The 16,768-nt window shown below is 60.2% G+C and overlaps 2 protein-coding genes across 3 annotated transcripts in view; both read left to right on the top strand.

Annotated features, from left to right (window-relative positions):
• PARVB (parvin beta) overlaps nucleotides 1–4,187 on the top strand; it is a 53,970-nt gene extending 49,783 nt beyond the window's left edge. The window contains exons 12-13 of one of the 2 annotated variants that reach the window (XM_039863226.1): nucleotides 2,580–2,652; nucleotides 4,016–4,187. In XM_039863226.1, the coding sequence (XP_039719160.1) occupies nucleotides 2,580–2,652; nucleotides 4,016–4,092 (150 nt within the window). In that variant the 3' untranslated portion in view covers nucleotides 4,093–4,187. Of the gene's footprint in view, nucleotides 1–2,579; nucleotides 2,733–2,802; nucleotides 2,827–4,015 lie in introns of those variants that run through there. The other variant, XM_039863225.1, reaches the window with a different exon arrangement.
• Nucleotides 4,188–12,313: 8,126 nt separating this feature from the next.
• PARVG (parvin gamma) overlaps nucleotides 12,314–16,768 on the top strand; it is a 24,966-nt gene continuing 20,511 nt past the window's right edge. Inside the window, exons 1-2 of the mRNA XM_039863011.1 lie at nucleotides 12,314–12,675; nucleotides 14,431–14,525. Coding sequence (XP_039718945.1) covers nucleotides 14,447–14,525 — 79 coding nt within the window. The 5' untranslated portion in view covers nucleotides 12,314–12,675; nucleotides 14,431–14,446. The remainder of the gene's footprint in view (nucleotides 12,676–14,430; nucleotides 14,526–16,768) is intronic.

Raw genomic sequence — 16,768 nt, 5'->3', positions numbered from 1 at the left:
GGTGGTGACAGCCAGAGCAACCCCCGAAAACGGGGCCGGTGTTTATCAACCTGCCCGCTCCTGGCGCCTGGCCGGCCCTTTGCACCTGGCCAAACGCCGCTGCCGTCTCGCTGGCCGTGATGGGATCGGAGCAGATGGGACAGGTCCCGGCGCGTTAGAGTCCACGGTGAGAGGCGTAGAGAGCAGAGGGAACCAGCAGAACCGTGGGACCTGGCCAGGAAACGTGGCTTTCCTGTCGTGCTGGCAACGAGGACACAGTTCGGTGAAGAGGCTCATGAATTTCCAGGCCCCAGGGGGCTGGCTGCAGAAGCGTCGTTTTGGAGAGAACGTTTCTTGGTTCAAATTAATAAGCGTGCCAGCGAGGACAGTGAATTTCGCCAAGGCGGTCTGGAACGGGCTTTCCCCCCAACCACCCCCCCCATAGGCTCTCTGCAAATGGCAGGGGTGTCCCCTCCCAGCTGAGGCTTCCTCCCCTTTGAAACAACGATGAAAGTCTTTGTCTGTCGCTGCCTTGGCCTGGGAGGCGCGAGGCCTGTTCAATCCAATTTTGCCTCTGAATGGGAGCCACAAAGGGAAGGCTGTTTTAGGGGACAGCGTCCAGCGTGGTGCTAGCCCGCTCATCCTCGAGAACGGGCACCTCTGGCCGTGGCTCCACGGGCATCTGGGGCTCGCCTCCTCGGAGGATGCCGGATTCTGGGGGATCCTTATCAGGCCCGTTAGCCTCACCCCCGCAGCCTCTCCCCTCCCCTCCCAGAGAGCGCTGGGCATCACAGAGCCGCTGGGAAGTTCTTCCTGAGCCGTGACGTTTATCGACCTCCCGACCACCTCACAGGCGGTAGTGTTTCCCCACTGTGTAGACGGAGCCCACTTCAGGCTGGTCCCAGGCAGGGCGGTGGTGACATGATGCTGAGTCCCTCCCAGGGGCCGAGGCCTTGAGAGGCGCCTTTGCTCCGGCACCTGGAACTTCGCAGCAGCAGGAGGAGCCCGAGTGGCTTCGGTGACCGAGACCGGGGACACCGCGGGCTGCGTTTGTGGACGACTGCGTGGGGTTAAGGGAAAGCATGAGGCAGGACGGCTCGGACTCTTAGGCTCCTGCAAGCAAAGGAAAGACGCTCCTCGAACTGTCCCGGGGGCTTGGGCACCACCCACGGCTTTACGGCCACCGCGAGCGTCTCCCTCTGTGCTGGCCGCGTTGCTAAGTACCTTGGTGCCCATCGATCGTCTTTCTGGAAGGTTCTCCGGTGCCTCCCTCTCTCCGGAGTGGACTGTGTCCTGGGGACTTGGAGGTTATTCCTAGAAGCAAATGCCAGAAAGGGCTTTAGCTTCCAGGTCTTTGACCCCTCTGTCTCTGAGGAGGGCGAGAGACGGCCGAGGGTCACAGGTCAGCTGGGGCGGAGCCGGAAGAGGCCATTCCTATTCCGGAACCCTCTATCTCTCAGCTGGACGGGTTCTCGAAAACCCTTCTTATGACTGGCTCTTGGACTGTGGCATGGGGCTTGGTGTGTGGCCCGGTCCTCACTGGCCCGGGGTCCCATTCTGCCGTCACCGTCAGGGAGGGTGGCCCCAAAGCCTCATCAGGAGTCATCCCCTATTGCGTCCGCCCTGTCTGGGGTCTGGGCTCGGGGGACACGTCTCTGCTGGGGCACGAGAGGTGCTTGGAGGTGCAGGCGAGGCCCTGACGGATAAGGAGGGGGGTGGTGGCCACGTCCTGTCTGGCGGTCTCCTCAGGCTCAGAGGAGCAGAAGGAAAATCTCGTTTCGACATCCATCCCTGTCAGAGCAGGTGGCTCCAAGCGGACGGACTGAGAAGGCAGTGACCCCCGAACTGTCCTCTCCGTGGGGCAGGGTGGATTTCACGGCCACACCATGCTTGGTGCTGAGTAGTTTTGAGAAGCCGTCTCTCCGCTGTGGTCTGGGTGCCAGGCGTGGACATTCTCCCTGCCGGTGACCTGCCTGTGCCCAGGCCCACGGGACAGGCAGCGAGAGGACGTCTGTTCCCAGGCCGGGCTGGTCGTCTAGCCCCGACGCTGCTTCCTGTCTCCCCGTCTTTGCCGTCCTGTCTCCACCTTGACCCCCAGCCTGCCGTGCGGGTGCAGACGAGACAATCTGGATGGTGGCGGGCGGGGGGTGGAGCGTGCACTTGCTCGGGGAGAAAGGCCTGCTCTGCGCTGGGGTCAGTGCCCAGGGAGGCGTGCCTCTGAGAAGTGACTCGTCTTCCCTGAACCCCAGCTTCTTTATCTGCAAAATGGGGTTGCCGTCACGTCTCATCGTGCGGATGGGCCGGGGCCTGGAGCGGGGCAGGCACGCGGGCACCCCTGGGCCCTTGAGGGCAGGCTCTGTGCCTTCGTCCCTGCATTGCCCAGCCACCCCCGGTCACCGGCGAGGGGCGTAAGGCCCTCGGCAGACGTCTGCACCTTCCCTCCGCCCACCTGTGTGTGTGCCGGGTGCCCTGGGGCCTTGCGGGCCTCGTGCTCCTTCTGTCCATGCTCCCCTCCGTCCCTGTCCTGTCGGAAGGGAAGCAGTGGGCGGCGGTGGGCCTGGGGCTGCCTTGCCGGGCGCTAACTCTTGCATCCTTGGCAGGTCCACAATGTGTCCTTTGCCTTTGAGCTGATGCTGGATGGAGGGCTCAAGAAACCCAAGGCCAGGCCTGAAGGTAAAGCCCCAGCCAGGTGCCCTTGGGGAGGGGCAGGGCAGGGAAGCGGGGTGAGGCCCCAGGTCTCTGAGGTGTCTGGGACCACAGCCCCCACCCAAGCCTGGGCTCCTGGACACGAGTTCAACCCTGAGGCCCGTGGGCAGAGGCCACAGCCCCTGAGTGGGTGGCTCGCAGGCCGAGCTCTGCCGACACCAGCTCCCCATTCCCCTACTCCCCCATGCTCTTGGTTTTGGGGACCAGGCCACCAATGCTAGTTCTTTAGGAACCACTTGACTCGGAGGCTGTGGCCTCTGCCCACGGGCCTCAGGGTTGAACTCGTGTCCAGGAGCCCGGGCTTGGGCGGGGGCCGTGGTCTCCTGACTCGAGAGCACATGAAAGGCTCGCTGCGGTTTAATGGCCCAGGTGGCCGGCAAAGGGCGGCGGGCCACGTCCCTGCTCCTTGAGCAGCCCCTCCCTGGCCGCTGTTAAGTGATCTGTTCCGAGATTCTCCAAGTGAGGGGGCATCAGAGTCTCGGGAGACTCAAAGAACAACTTGTGATTCGGGGGCCGTGGGGTGGGCCCGGCAAGTCCCATTTCTAACGAGCTGCCGGGGGACACAGATGCTCCTGGTCTGGGGACCCCACTTGGAGAATCACAGCCCTGCAGTGACAGCAGGAAGTCTGGGGGAGATGACTTCCTTACCCTCCACACGCCCACCCGGGGAGGCTCGCCAGCCACCATTAAGGCCTATCCGGGGATGGGATGTGACCCTTGAGCCACAGCCCTTTCTGTCACTTGTCTGAGGTCACAAGGTATGTGAGGACAAGAACCAGACACCCGACTCCCAGGAGGACCGGTCCCCTTGCCACCAAAGAAGGTGGCCCGGACTAACTGGGCTCCAGAGGGACCTGTCACCCTGTAAGCGTCCTGCGGCAGGAGCCACGTGCCCCACCTTGAGGGGTGGGACGGCAGCCGCCACCCTGCCCTGTCCCCGGAGGCCTGGTCCCGCTGCAGGCCAGCGGCCCTGCCACAAGTTGGCCCCTGGGCGTTTGGTTCCCGGTAAATATCCTTGGCTGTGGCGGATCCCACGCCACATAGACGCCATCGGTCTGCGGACTTGTCCTGACGCTTATCCTAGAGGGGACGATGGCGCACCCTGTCCTGGCTGCCCCAGGTGCTCATCCCGCAGGAGACGGCCTTGGTTCGCCCCCTGAGGCCCGCGTCTGGGGACAGCGCTGCCCAGTGCGTCCTGGATGTCTCTGCAGAGCAGTACTCCGCGACGGACCTGGCCCCTGTCCCACGCGCCCCCCAGGCGATGGCACCAGGGTTCCCGGGGACCTCTCTCGTCCCCGCCAACCGACATGCTCTCTGTTTCGCTCTGCAGATGTGGTGAACCTGGACCTCAAGTCCACCCTGCGGGTTCTCTACAACCTGTTTACCAAGTACAAGAGCTTGGAGTGACGGCAGACCACGGCGGGGCCTCTGCGTTCCGCCGTCCGGGGAGGCCCTCGGCGGCCCGCCACGCGGAGGCCGGCCCCCCCCACCCCTGCCCCCTGCCCCACTCCCCTGCCCCTTTCCCCACTTTCCCCACTCCCCCTCCTGGCTGTTGCTCTAACCTCCTCGCCCACCGGAAATGCGGGGGTCTGCACACCGGCGCAGGCCTGGCTTCACCTGGGCGCCACCGGGTGCTGCATCGGCGGCCGTCGGCCCGGATGGAACGCGGGGAAGGAACAGGCCCGGGGGAGGGCCGCCCGGCCCCGGAAAGGCGCCTCGGCCCGCGTTCTGGTGGAATCTCCTCGGCCGAGGGCTGTCCTTGGAAGCCGGGCCTTTTTAGTCACAAGCTTTTCGCAGCTTTACGATCTCTCAAGTCCCGGAGGTTTTTGCTGTGACAGGAACGCTCGCCCCGTGTTCCCGCTTCGTGGCCTCTCCGTGTCGCTGTCACTTAGTTTTGGGGCACACGTCCGAGACCCAGGCGCCCCGGCCGCCGCCGCCCGCGGAGGGAAGGGCGTGCTGAAGGCGTTTCTGGATGTCTCGCTGCCGTGGACTAGCCGAAGCCGGCTCTGAGAGGCAGCTTGCGCCCCACCAGAAGTCCCCATCTCGGGCCCCGTTTGCGACTGGACACAGTTTTAAAAACTTTTAGAAAGCGGAATATATTCGTTTGCCGGGGCTGCCATAACAAAGCACCACCGGCTGAGGGGCTTAGACAGGCATTTATGTCTCACGGTTCTGGAGGCCGGAAGTCCAAGGTCAAGGGGTCAGCAGTGCTGGTTCCTTCTGAGCCTCTCTCCTCGGCGTGAAGATGGCCATCTCCTCCCTGTGTCCTCCCATGGTCGTCCCTCTGTGTGTGTCTGTCCCGATCGCCTCTTATAAGGACACAGGTCATATTTTATTAGGGCCTGCCCCAATGACCTCATGTAACCTTAATCACCTCTTTAAAGACGCATCTCCAAATACAGTCATGTTCGGAGGTGCTGGGGGTCAGACCTTCAACAGATGGATTCTGGGGGGGACCCTATGCAGCCTGTAACAGGGAGACGAGGTGTTTATCTGACTCCCCCAGGAGCTGGAGTCCTAGCCTCCGGAGGCCCCACTGGCACCTCTCCCTGGGGTGCCTATAAAGGAGTGCTGTTCACGCCTTGCTCACCTTGGCTCAGGAGAGAGGTGGGGATCCATCAGCGGGGTCCCAGGCGGGTCCTGCGGTGTGGCAACACCCCAAGCTCCTTTCCCAGCTCCCCAGCTGGGGTTTACGATGTGCTGACACCCTGGGGACCCCTGCACAGCAGTCTCCCTGGGGCCTTTCTCATCTCTCCGATTTCTGGCCCCCCTGCTGTAGATCAGAGCTGTTAAGTAAGTCGTTCCTATTAAATTGAATGCCAAAGCTGAAGATTTGAAAAAGAGTTTAATGTTCTGTCTCCGCCGGCTTCTTCGAGGCTGGGGATGAGTTCAGAAGAGCCGTTTTGATGGCGGTGGTTTCTCAGCAGGGGAAAGAAATAATTAAAATGGCATTATGTTGTCTCCTGCGGGATGAGTGACATTAAAGCATGACGTTGACACAGCGGCCGAGGCTGGCGCATTCTGTGCCACGCGAATCGCAGACACGGATCACAGCGCCTGAGGCCAGTGGCGGCCCACCCACCTGGCCGGGCTTGGAGAGGGAGCCCACAGCGCACGGGGAGCCGTGGGCAGGGGGGCGGGGGGCGCCCAGGAGGCGAGGTCAGGATTTGGAAAGAGAACAGAGCCCTGGGGGTTTCAGCCCAGGTGGGAGCTCCACCAGGTCCCAGCAGGGAAGGGAGGAAGTGGTTCCACAAGGAGGAGGGGGCGACGCTGAGCTTCCAGAGGCAGGAGCCCACTTCATGCCCCCGTGTTTCCAGCAGGAGGGAGAAAGGAATTGCAAGACGTGGGGAAACTATACGGCACGTTCGCCTCACTCTGCTGACGGTTTAAGGCCATGGTTCTTTTATCCAAATTCTCATTGTTCAAGTTGGGTCGAAGGTGCAGGTGTGCCTTCTGCATGTCAGGGAGGACCCCGTGTGCTGTGCAGGTCTCGTGGTCCTGCCTTCACTGCCCGGTGAGGATCAGACTTCAAAGCATGGCCCAGATGGATGCTTCGGGGGTGCCAGTTCCTAGGATGGAAGTCGGGGTGACCTCTGCTGTGGGGGTCGAGTCTTCCTGTGCGATCGACCCATCGTCTCTATTGGTTTGGGGACACTAGTTGTCTGGGCATGGGTTTCAGGGTCAGGGGTCCTGGGACATCTTCTTGGAGTAAGTTGGGTAGTAGAAAAACCTTAATTCTGGAACATTCTGGAAACTTTCCTCCTCAGCTGAGCCACATTTTCGGTGAATTGTTTTTTCTGACGAGGGACCCGTAGCCACAGGAACTAAATGAAAGCGACCTCAGGCGCTGTGAGGCCCGAGTGAGACTCGTTCCCCATCTTCCATCCTTCCTGGGCGTGTCGCCCCCTCCACCGCTGGCCTTGGGGTACCTCCTTGCAGCTCTCCTCACCCCTTAACAACCACAGGTCTTATGGAAGCACAGAGCCCAGCCCCCACGTGCCCTCACGTCCTAATTGGATGTGACAAAGAGCTTCGTCGTTTTAAAGCGACCGAACCCTTTATTCACCCCCTTTGTGAGCCAGTACGTCATTGTCTTTTCCATTGTTTTAAGCGATGTGTACTCTGGACTTCTGGATATTAAATAAAAGCCGCTCGAACCCTGGTGTGTGGTTGAGCCGCCCCGCCCAGCCACGGCGGGAAGCCCCGTGCGCTGCGGGCCGGCCCGCGCGCAGCCTTGCGGGGCGAGCGGGGTGCTGGGATTTACTCAGTGAGGAGCGCGTGTGCCCGGGGCCGTCGTCCGCTTCCGTTTGGCCCTGGTTTTTTCCTTTGTGCGTTTGGCGGTCAGCGGGTCGTGCCAGCCCTGCTCAGACAGAGAAGCGGTTAAGGAGCCAGCTCCCGGCCCGGTGTGGAGTGGGGCCCCGATGGGCTGTGGCCCAGGGTTTCATGGGCAGAAGTCACCGGGAACAGAGGGGCACGGTCACGGGGGCAGACGAGTGCCAGTGAAGAACCACCGGTGGGGCGAGCCAGCCCGTTCGCCTGGCTCCAAACCAGAGCGGGAGCCGCCAGCGGGCAGTGGCCTGATAAAATGCTGCTCCAGGGAAGGGGGCTCCTTGCACTTAGGGACAAGGGACACCTAGGTGACCGCCCCCATGGCGGCCACATCTTCATGCTCCACGCTGGCTCTGCCGTCAGCCTTACCTGCAGAAGTCCTGGGAGGCTTCAGGCGCACGGAACTTTTCTCTATGAAATGTTGACGTGGTGACTATTAATGTATGCTAGCCTGGAGAGGAAGGCAACGATGCTATTTTAAAAATACCCAAAATGACAAAGCTGGGCTTCAGAGAAACGCTCGGGTTCAAACCCGGCTTTGTTCCCATGGGACTGCTGGCGAGTTAATGAACCCATACTTTCCAAATTCATCCCTTCAAAATCAGGGGATATTTGGCAATGCCTGGAGACAGTCTGAGTTGTCACTTGGGGAAGGGGGTCCTCAATTGCTGCTAAGCATCCCATAATATGCAGCTCAGGCTCCTCGGCCCCAAACGTCCGTCCATCATGCTGAGATTGAGAAATCGCTGGGCCCTTGAGGCGGCCTGTGCCAACCTGCGGTTTCGTTCGGTCAGATCATCTGTTCATATTGATTAGGATAAAGCATTGTTTCCTGCGATGTTGGCTCTTTCAGGCCAGCAATGGCATCTAACCTTCCAGGGGTCTTCTGGTTTGTCCTGTTCGGGGGACATTCACCGAGGGTCTGGTTTGTCCACGCCGCTGCCCTGGAACCATGGAGACAGAGAGACAGCATGTAGATAATTCACAGGGTGAAGTGGACAAGGAGGGGTCCAGGGCGTGGCCGGGGACAGGTTGAAGCTGAGGGGGGGAGGGACAGCGAGGACCTGGAGAAGGAGCCGTGAGAGTGGGCGGGGCGGGAGGCAGCCTCGCGTGCTCTACTCCTTCGTCTCTCATAAACGCCGTTTGCCTCCATTCTTCTGGGCGACAGCCCTGGTCTGATGTGACATGCTCCCAGGAGAGCTTCCGAACTCGGCCTCTCCTGGGGGTGGGATCTCTGCCTGGTCAGGGTCCCTCGTGGCCAGTGTCTGAGGAACGGTGGCATTACGTGGCCACTTGCCTTCGGCAGAATTCGTAGGATCTGAGAATTCAGAAAAGGAAAGGACCTTCCGAGCTTATCACTTTTAAGCCTTTCCCAGGCAGGGGACAGCTGGGCACTGTCCCTGAGCGCATCATCGCCGCCGCAGAGCCCGGAACTTGTGGCTCCTTCAGCAAAGACAGCGTCTCGTGGTTGGGAAGCTCAGGTTTTGTCAGGTTTCATTTTAAATGGACATCCACTCTTCGGGGGTGTAATAAATCGTTACTGTCCTCACCGGCCGGCGGGGCGAGGCTCTGCCCTGGGGCAGGCGTGTGGGGACTGCCTTGAGCCCAACACAGTCGTTTAGTCAATGTTCATTGTCTGAGTGTCGAGCTAGGGCCTGGGGTGCAGCGGGGACCCAAGGTGGGCACAGCTGCTGCCTCGGGCACTGGAGGGCGGAGGGGCAGGCGGACAACTCGGGGAGGCGGGCAAGATCGTGCAGACGGGGCAAGTGGCCGGGCGGACGGGGAGCCGGGGACAGACGGGGCAAGTGCCAGGCAGACAGGGAGCCAGGGCCGGTGATGTGGCGGGGAGGCTGGAGGCAGAGGGATCAGAGATGAGCCCCACGGTTAACGTGCCCTCGAGCTCCGTGCCTCCGTCTTGGCCGTAAGATGTGCAGAACAGCAACTTAAATTCCGTCGGGGAGGGGTTACCCCTCTGTGCCCAGCCTGACAGACCCCCGAAAGGTCACTAGCAGCGACCCCTTGAATTTGCATGCACGTCCCTCCAAGGCAGCAAAAGCTAACCTTGCCGTAGGTAAATAAAGCCCGCCCCTCGGCCTCTGCCCTCTTGGAATGAATGACCTTGATTCCACTGAAACTGGGGTGCCCATTCCGGTGGCAGTGCCTCCCATGTCCTTCCTGGGCCACCGCAGTGTGGCTGCATACATCCCCATCGTCCTCCGGGCCCTCTCAGGGGAGAGGTCACGTGACGTATGACAGCTGCTCCCGATTATCTTTGTGCACTATACATCCCTTTTTCAGTCAGCATAGGCCGAGGCCGAGTCCACTTTCAGGAACAACCTAGCAAGCAGCGAAGGGCCGCCCCCCAGCTCTTCCCTAAGCCTGCGGCCACGGCCCCTCCAGCCGTGCAAGTGGCCCCATCGAAGAGTGTGTTTCGGGCCCAGCTCCGTCACAGCCTTGCTTTGCTGACGTAAGTGAGCGAACATTCGCAAATTTAAAAAGAAAAGATATAAGCCTTCTCCTCGGAGGCCAAACTTTGTGCTTGTCCCCCGGGAGAGTCTGGAACTGACTGTAGTTATCAGTCTGGGGGCCGGGAGGGGTGACGGGGGTGGGGAAGGAGAAGAATTAGCATCCCCCTGAAAGACAGAGGACATCGCAGGGGGTCCTGGGCGGGGAGTGTCTGTCCTGTCGGACGCGGGGGCGAGGATTCACGCTGGGGTCCCTGGACTAATCTGCAGGTCACGATTCCAGTCTTAGAATCTGATCCTTGTCATGCTTCTGAACCATGCAGGACTCTGCATCTGATTCCCAGCTCCCCGGGCCCTGCAGCCCCGAGAGGAAAGAGGTCCTTCTAGGGCCGCCACAGGGAAACCCTGGTGCTTTAAACAGGCCTTGAACTGAAGACTGTTCTTTCCTTTTTTAAAACTCTTTGGGGTGATGATAAAAAGCAAACAGCCACGGACCTTGAATAAATCGCGCTTATCACATCGCGCGCAGAAGCCGAAGCTGGGGACTTAATCGGTACTGAGTTCTGGGCGATTACAGGTGACTGTGTTGTCTCCAGGTGCCACCATCTACTACATGCCACTCTGGTGATCATTAGATCCCCACTGCCTTTAAATCAACCAGCACGAGTAACCGGCCGCAGATTCCCGTCCTTGAGGAGACGTCACTTGCAACGGCTTCCGGTGACAAATCTTCTATCGACCGGATTTCAGTTGCAGATAACTGGAACCACATTAGTGCTGAAGCAGAAAGATGGATTACAGGAAGTGAGGTGATCGCAGAGCCTGGGGGAGCCGGCTGGAGACAGGTCCCCCAGCAACGACTCTGAATGTTACGCAGGGCTGGCTGCCCCTGCCTGGCCCCCGGGGCTGCTGGGTGACCGCTGGCTCCAGGGCACACATCTGGGGCCGTGTGGTTTCCGCTCACCTCTTTGGATCCACTCCCTGGCGTCACCCGTCCTGAGCTCTACGCGCTGCTGTGTCGATGGGCTTCCTTTGCCCCCGGCTTCCATCTGGACTTGGCTAGTGGGAGGCCCAGGCAGGAGGAGGGGTGTGGAGGGGTGTCCTGGGCCACCGTGCGTGACTGTGGGTTGGCTGTGTCTCGCTATTAGAGCCCCTACCCACGGTCCCCTCTTAGATGTCCCCTAACTCCCTTTCTGGGCTCTAGAATCCACGCTCGCCTCTGGCCCCGTGGGCCTTGAAGTCACGACAGTTCCCTCATGGTGCTGGGACGCAGCACCTTCCCTTCTGGGCTCCCTTAACCCGGCCCCAGCTGTCCCTTTACGACTCACCCTCCAGTTCCCGCATTCGAGTGTGCCATCTCTTTGCTGCCAGACTCTGGGTGCTGCACCTACCCGGATGCGATCCAGGCTCAGGGAGCCACCGCCGGAAGCATGGGGTCCGGAGTCACGCCGTGCCCGCCACGCCTGCCCCAGCACGATGGGTGTCCGGCCACGGCTGCTTCTCACCCCTCTTCGCCACGGATCCCCGTCTTGCTCGAGGGCATCGGAAGGGCATGGACTCAGCGACGCGCTTCTGTGTCTCCCTCTGTCACGGGATAGAGCACCTGCCTCAGAGGCCGGGGTCCGGCAAAATCGGTGCCCTTAACATTACGTTGGTTTCATCGTCAGTTACTCGATAAACATTAGCGATCCTGTCAGTCATACTCGTCATTTTTGTAACTTCTCGTGAACAACCCCACTTTCCTGCTCCCGTGCACCCCTTGTTCCCACTTCCCACCTGCTCTGGTCCTCTTCCGCCCGATCCGTCAGCAGAGAAAGGTTGGTTAGCTTCCTGGTCACCCAGCGCTGTCACCTGTTGCTGTGAAAACTCACGAAGATTCAAGCTCGACAGACCAGCCAGGTGTGGAGTGTCCTCTGACTGTCCTGCTGTTTTGGAATCTCTCCTGGTCGAACTCTAGACCTTTCCACAGGCTCTTCCCTCCACCTGGATTAACGTTTCCACCCGTCTTCCTTAACCGGCACACTTCTATTCATCCATTAAAGGCCCATTTCACCTCCGGAAAAACTACTTCCTCCCCTAGGCAATGGCAGCCATGATTGATCCCTGGTGCCCACCTTATGCCAGGCATTTTTCTAGGCTCTGGGACAAAGGAAAACTTCAGGGGCTGTGTAAGGAATCAGAGAGAGGACTTACTTTAGATAAGGCAGTTAGGGAAGGCTTCCTGAGAGAGGAGGCATTTAGGCCGATGATAAAGATAAGGACTTAGCCATTTTAAAAGCTGGAGCAGAGGGAAGTATGAAGTAAGCGTCAAGACCCCAAAACAGGAAGGCAGCCTGAGGCGCCCCGCCAAGGCATGAACAGCAGAAAGTGGTCAGCCAGTCCTGAGGGGCGCTGGGGCGTGGGGGCAGGTGGGGCTGGGCGAGAGAAAGGCTTAGGGAGGTAAGGATGGGGCTGTGCCAGTGGGGCCACACTGGGAATGATGGACTGGGCTGCACAGGATGGATTTTATTTTAAGAGTTACTGGACACCACTGGTGAGTTTTCAGTGAATTGGAACATGGAGCGGATCCTCTGGTTGCTTGTAGAACGTGAGAGAAGCTGGCAGCCCCTGGTCCAGCCAGGAGGCTCCTGCGTGGTCCAGGCGGGGCCTGGCCTGGTGGAGGTGTGGGGGTGGAGGGTCGACCTGCAGACAGAAGTGACAGTTCACTGATGGTGGGGACGTGGGGCCTCGGGGACGCTGGCTCCCAGCTTCTGGCCTCAGTGGCTGGGTGGCTGGAGCTGTCATTCGCAGACAGGAAGGCTGGGGAGGAACTGGTTTGGTTTGGGTGATCGGGAGGGGAGAGGGAGAGAAAGAAGAAATATTAAATCTGAGTTGCCTGTGGGGCATCCAGGGGGCTGGGAGGGGTGGCCGGGCCTTGGGGCTGCGGGGGGCAGAGCTCTGCGGTAGGTCTGTGGTGGCACCGATTTCGAAGCCTCAGGCCTACAGCCCAGTGAGAGGAAGCGGTGTGCAGGCAGCCGCCCGGCAGGCTCTGCAGAAGCCACGGCCGGAGGAAGTGAGCTTGGCCCCTGCCTCCCGACGGCCCCCGCGGCCCCTGTGGCCCCTGCCGACCTAGGGAACCCGGAACCTGCTCCTGCTGGGACCGGGACCACCATCGGAGCCCCGTGCTTTCATTGCTGTGCGTGCAGGAGGCAGCCAGGTGAGTCTTTCTGGCCTCTCTGCCGGCCGGAGGCCTCCGCCGCTGGGGCTTCCTGTCAGTCCCGTAGGCTTAAGGGTCCCAGTTCACACAGGGCGGGCTCCGAGGGGTTGGTGGAAACTGAGCCCAGAGAGCACAGTCTCTGCTGGGGGAGGGGGGCCGGGCAAAGTGGACCCCGGAGCCCCATGCCCCTCGCTCCACCCGATGCTCGGGGCCATTCCTGCCTCCCCAGAGATCCCCGACAGGCAGAAGGGCACTGCCCTACCTCTTGTGCAGCCAGGGGACGGATTCCTAACCTGCCATGTCATCTCCCCTGAGCTTAATCAATGCATGGGGCGAAAGGCCACCCCCAGTCCAGGGCAGGGAAGGGACTGCCCGGGCTGCCGATGGCCGAGGCAGGTTCCGGCTCTGCGTCCACTGGGCTGCCTTTGGCCAGCATGGTGTCCAGCCTGTCCTCGTAAAGAAGCATCGGGACCAGAGAGGGGAGGGCGTATGCGCAAAGTCGCACGGCCAGAATGAGGAAGAGCTGGCTCGGAGCCTGGGCCTCCTCACGCTCCGGGCCAGGCTTCTTCCTCTCCTTTGTCCGCGAACCAAATCCCAGTGTCCAGGAGGCTTGGGGATTCGGGGGACAGGTCGGTTCAGCAGCTGTGTTCCCCCCAACCCCACTTCAGGGAAAAACAGTTCCATGGTGTCCCCTGGCTGGCTGCTAGTGTGACAGGGTGGCCCCATCTCACCACAGCCGTGGGCGCTGCGCTCCAGCCAGCCTCCCAGGGCCTGCAGCTGACCACCAGCTTATGCTGCATGCCACATTGCTCCAGGTGTCTGCGGGGTGGGGGTGGGGGGTGAGGGAGAGAGGCTGGGGAAGGCCAGGGCCAGAGAGGCAGAGAGACAGAGAGAGGGCGGGCACGGCTGCCAGTCAAGCAGGAGAGGAAGTGGGCTAGGGAAACAGGAAGGAGGCCGGGCTGGGCCTGAATCCCCCGTCCCAGGCTCGGGGTGAGCCTTGCCCCTTCCCACAATGCCTTCCCACAGTGAGGACATGAGCTCTCTGTAGATGCTGGCCCCTCCCATGCCGGCATCGTCTATGAGACTCCCAAACCACCCCAAGAGAAAGCCCCATTGCAGAGAGCCTTGTTCAGAATTGGGGGCCAAGCCACCCTCTGAGAGTCAAGCCTGTGTGGAGAGGGGTACAAGTCCCAGTGACAGCAGCACGCCAGCTCCGGGCGGCTCAGTCAAAGGCTGGCGGTGCCGCTCTGAGCCCCCCTGGCTCAGGCTCTGGGGCCCAGAGGGGTCTTTCCCCTGCCCCGCGGGAGCTCAGGGCCCATGGGCTCCCCCAAACCAGCCCCCACATAGCTCTCCCAGCCCCCCTGAGATTTCCTTCTTGAACTCAGGGTTCCCTGGATCCCAGGAGCGCTGAGGAGGGGCCGCCCCCTTCCTTTGTCCTAACCGTGGGGGTTGAGGGGCGGGAGGCTTTTTGCGCTGAATGACAGCACTGAGCTGGCCTCTCTGTGCCTGGCCGAGCAGACCCCCTGCCCCTGCCAGCCCGTGCTGGGCTGCGCCCTCAGCCACGTGCCTGCCCCCACCGGGCGTCCCGCGGGGACTGGCTCCAGGCCGCCCCCTCTTCGGGGACCCCGACCCCTTGCCTGGGCAGGACAGTGACTTGTTCACGCAGAGCCAGCTCCCACTCTCTCTCGTGCCTCCTGACGCAGAGCGAGGTTGGGGCCGCTCAGACCGTGACGCCCTCTGTCCCGCATCCCCCAGGGCTGACGAAGCAGAGATGGAGCCGGAGTCCCTCTACAACCTGCTGCAGCTCCCTAAGGAGGCGAGCCTGCCCGTGCTAGAGGAGCTGCCACAAGGTGCTGGGCCACACGGGGCTGGGGGCCGGGCAGAGGGGGCGTCGCCACACCAAATGGCCGGGCCCGGGCACTGCATTGCTTTCCAAGTTGTCAGCCGAATACCTGTCTGTTCAGCCCCTGCCTACACCTTCTGTCTTACACTCGACAGCCCCTCCCCGCTTCTGGAAACTTCCGCAGTTATCCCCATGCCCCTCACAACCGCACGTCCCCAGGTTCGCGATGACGCTGTGCTAAGCCCTTCTCACCAGCAGCATCTCATTTCCTACTCTGAGGCTAGGTGCTATGACCTCCTGTTTACAGACGAGGGAACCGAGCACTGAGAGTAACAGAGAATAACAGGTAGCTCCGTCGGTAAGCGGTCGAGCAGGGATGCTGAGCCCGAGGAGGGTAGCTCCAGGATGCAGACTCCACGCCCGCCGTGCCGTCCTGGGGGACCCCTGCACACATCCGACATTGGGCTGGGTGTCAGATCTGCTCCCTTCACACTGCGGGCGAGAGGGGAGAGAAACAAGTCAGCGGGCGTGGGTGCCACGTTCAGCAAATCTCTGTTTTCTGAGCTCTGGAGTTTGTGGCCTCGGCCCCCGAAATCTCCCTCCCAGGAGATAGTTCGAAAGGATGGTAGCAGGTGCCCAAAGCTGTCACCACCCCGTTATAGAAAACAGACAACAAACCAGGACTCAACCCAAATGTCCTCCTTGGCAAGGGCGTTAAGTGAACTCACCAGAATTTATGTAACCTTTAAACATAAGTACGATGATGGAGAAAAAGCATGAAGTGATTTAAGCAAAAGAGCAGAGTGCGACCTTTCCGAGATGCTGTGAATGCAGCCTTTTGAAACAGGCGTGGACCAGAGTCCCCTGGAGCGGCAAGTGGACCCAGGGGTTCCGGTGGCCGTGGTCCAGAGTCACGAGCCTGACTCCGTTAACCGTCCAGGGCTCTCTGTTTACAGCTGGTTTTGGACGAGAAAGCATCACGAGGAAAGTTGCCGTGAGGGTCTCGGGCTTAGTTATTAGAAACAATACTTAATGTTGTTTTAGTTGATTTGGAGATACTTGAAGCTCTGGCGAGCAGAGATGGGACATGGGGTGATCGAGTGGCAAAAAATCTGGCCAATAAGGGATGGGGGTTGTTTCACCATAGCCATCCATTCGTTTGCCCTCACCCGCTCCGCGAGCGTTTGTCCAGAGCCCGCCAGGCGCCCGGCACGGTAGATGTCCCTCCTTCTCGTCAGAAGATACGGGCTGGGTGGTATTCGAAGGTTTTCAGAACGTCCAAGAAAAGTCCCCAGCTGAGTCATGTGAAGACAGAGACGATGCGTTTTGTGAACCTGGGCAAGGCGATCCCCACATGGTGACTTTAGTCCACTCCATTGGCACTAGATGATCTCACAGGACCCTGTCACCCTGACATTTTGTGGGTTCTGTGAGTCTAAAACGTGGGGAAGCTGCTGACCAGGGTCCTGGGGCTCAGAGAGCGAGCTCAGAGGCCTCAGTGGGCTGCCCATGCCAGGGAGCCAGACAGACGTGGGTGAATCCGCCTCGGCCCCTTGGAGCTCATCTGAGCGGTTGCTTCTTATGTAAGTGGGCAGAGTTGCTGGATCAAACAGGACACCTAGTTACACGCGAATTTCAGATAGACAAGAAGTAGCTTTTAAATATATTCCCCAAGTGTAAATGTTGCAGAGTCTGAGGATGAGCTGGTGTTCATGAGGGAAGTTTTGGGAAGGGCATTTAGGGTGCAGGGAAAACAGCCCAGGCAGAGATGTGGAGGGCCAGGCTTGGCCGGGAACCAAGTCACTTTGGTGTTTGGTGCTTAGGATGTGTGAGTACACGTGTATATGTGTGTGTCTATGATTATGTGTATCTGCGTCTGTGTCTGTGTGAGTACACTTGTGTGCATTGTGTGTGTGCATATGTGTGCATGCATGTGTCGGTATGTTTATGATTGTGGTATCTGTATGCATGTGTCTGTGCATCTGTGTGTAGGTGTGTCTGTGTATGTATCTGTGTGCATGTGCCTATGGACCTATGTGTGTGTGCAGCTGTGTGCCTGCGTGAGTGAGCACATTTGTATGCATTGTGTATGCATGTGTGTGGATGTGTGGATGTGTGTGTGGGCAACCGTGTGTAGCTGTGCATCTGCATGTGTGAGCACATCTGTGTGTGTGAAGCAGCAGGACCACACTTCCCATGTGGTCATGGTGCCAGCTCTGAGGGTGACCTGCAAGGAGAGAGCTGCCAGGG

This window comes from Pteropus medius, unplaced genomic scaffold (genome assembly GCF_902729225.1).
Source record: "Pteropus medius unplaced genomic scaffold, Ma_sr-lr_union100, whole genome shotgun sequence".
Classification (NCBI taxonomy): domain Eukaryota; kingdom Metazoa; phylum Chordata; class Mammalia; order Chiroptera; family Pteropodidae; genus Pteropus; species Pteropus medius.
This window is presented reverse-complemented; position numbering and strand designations above follow the sequence as displayed.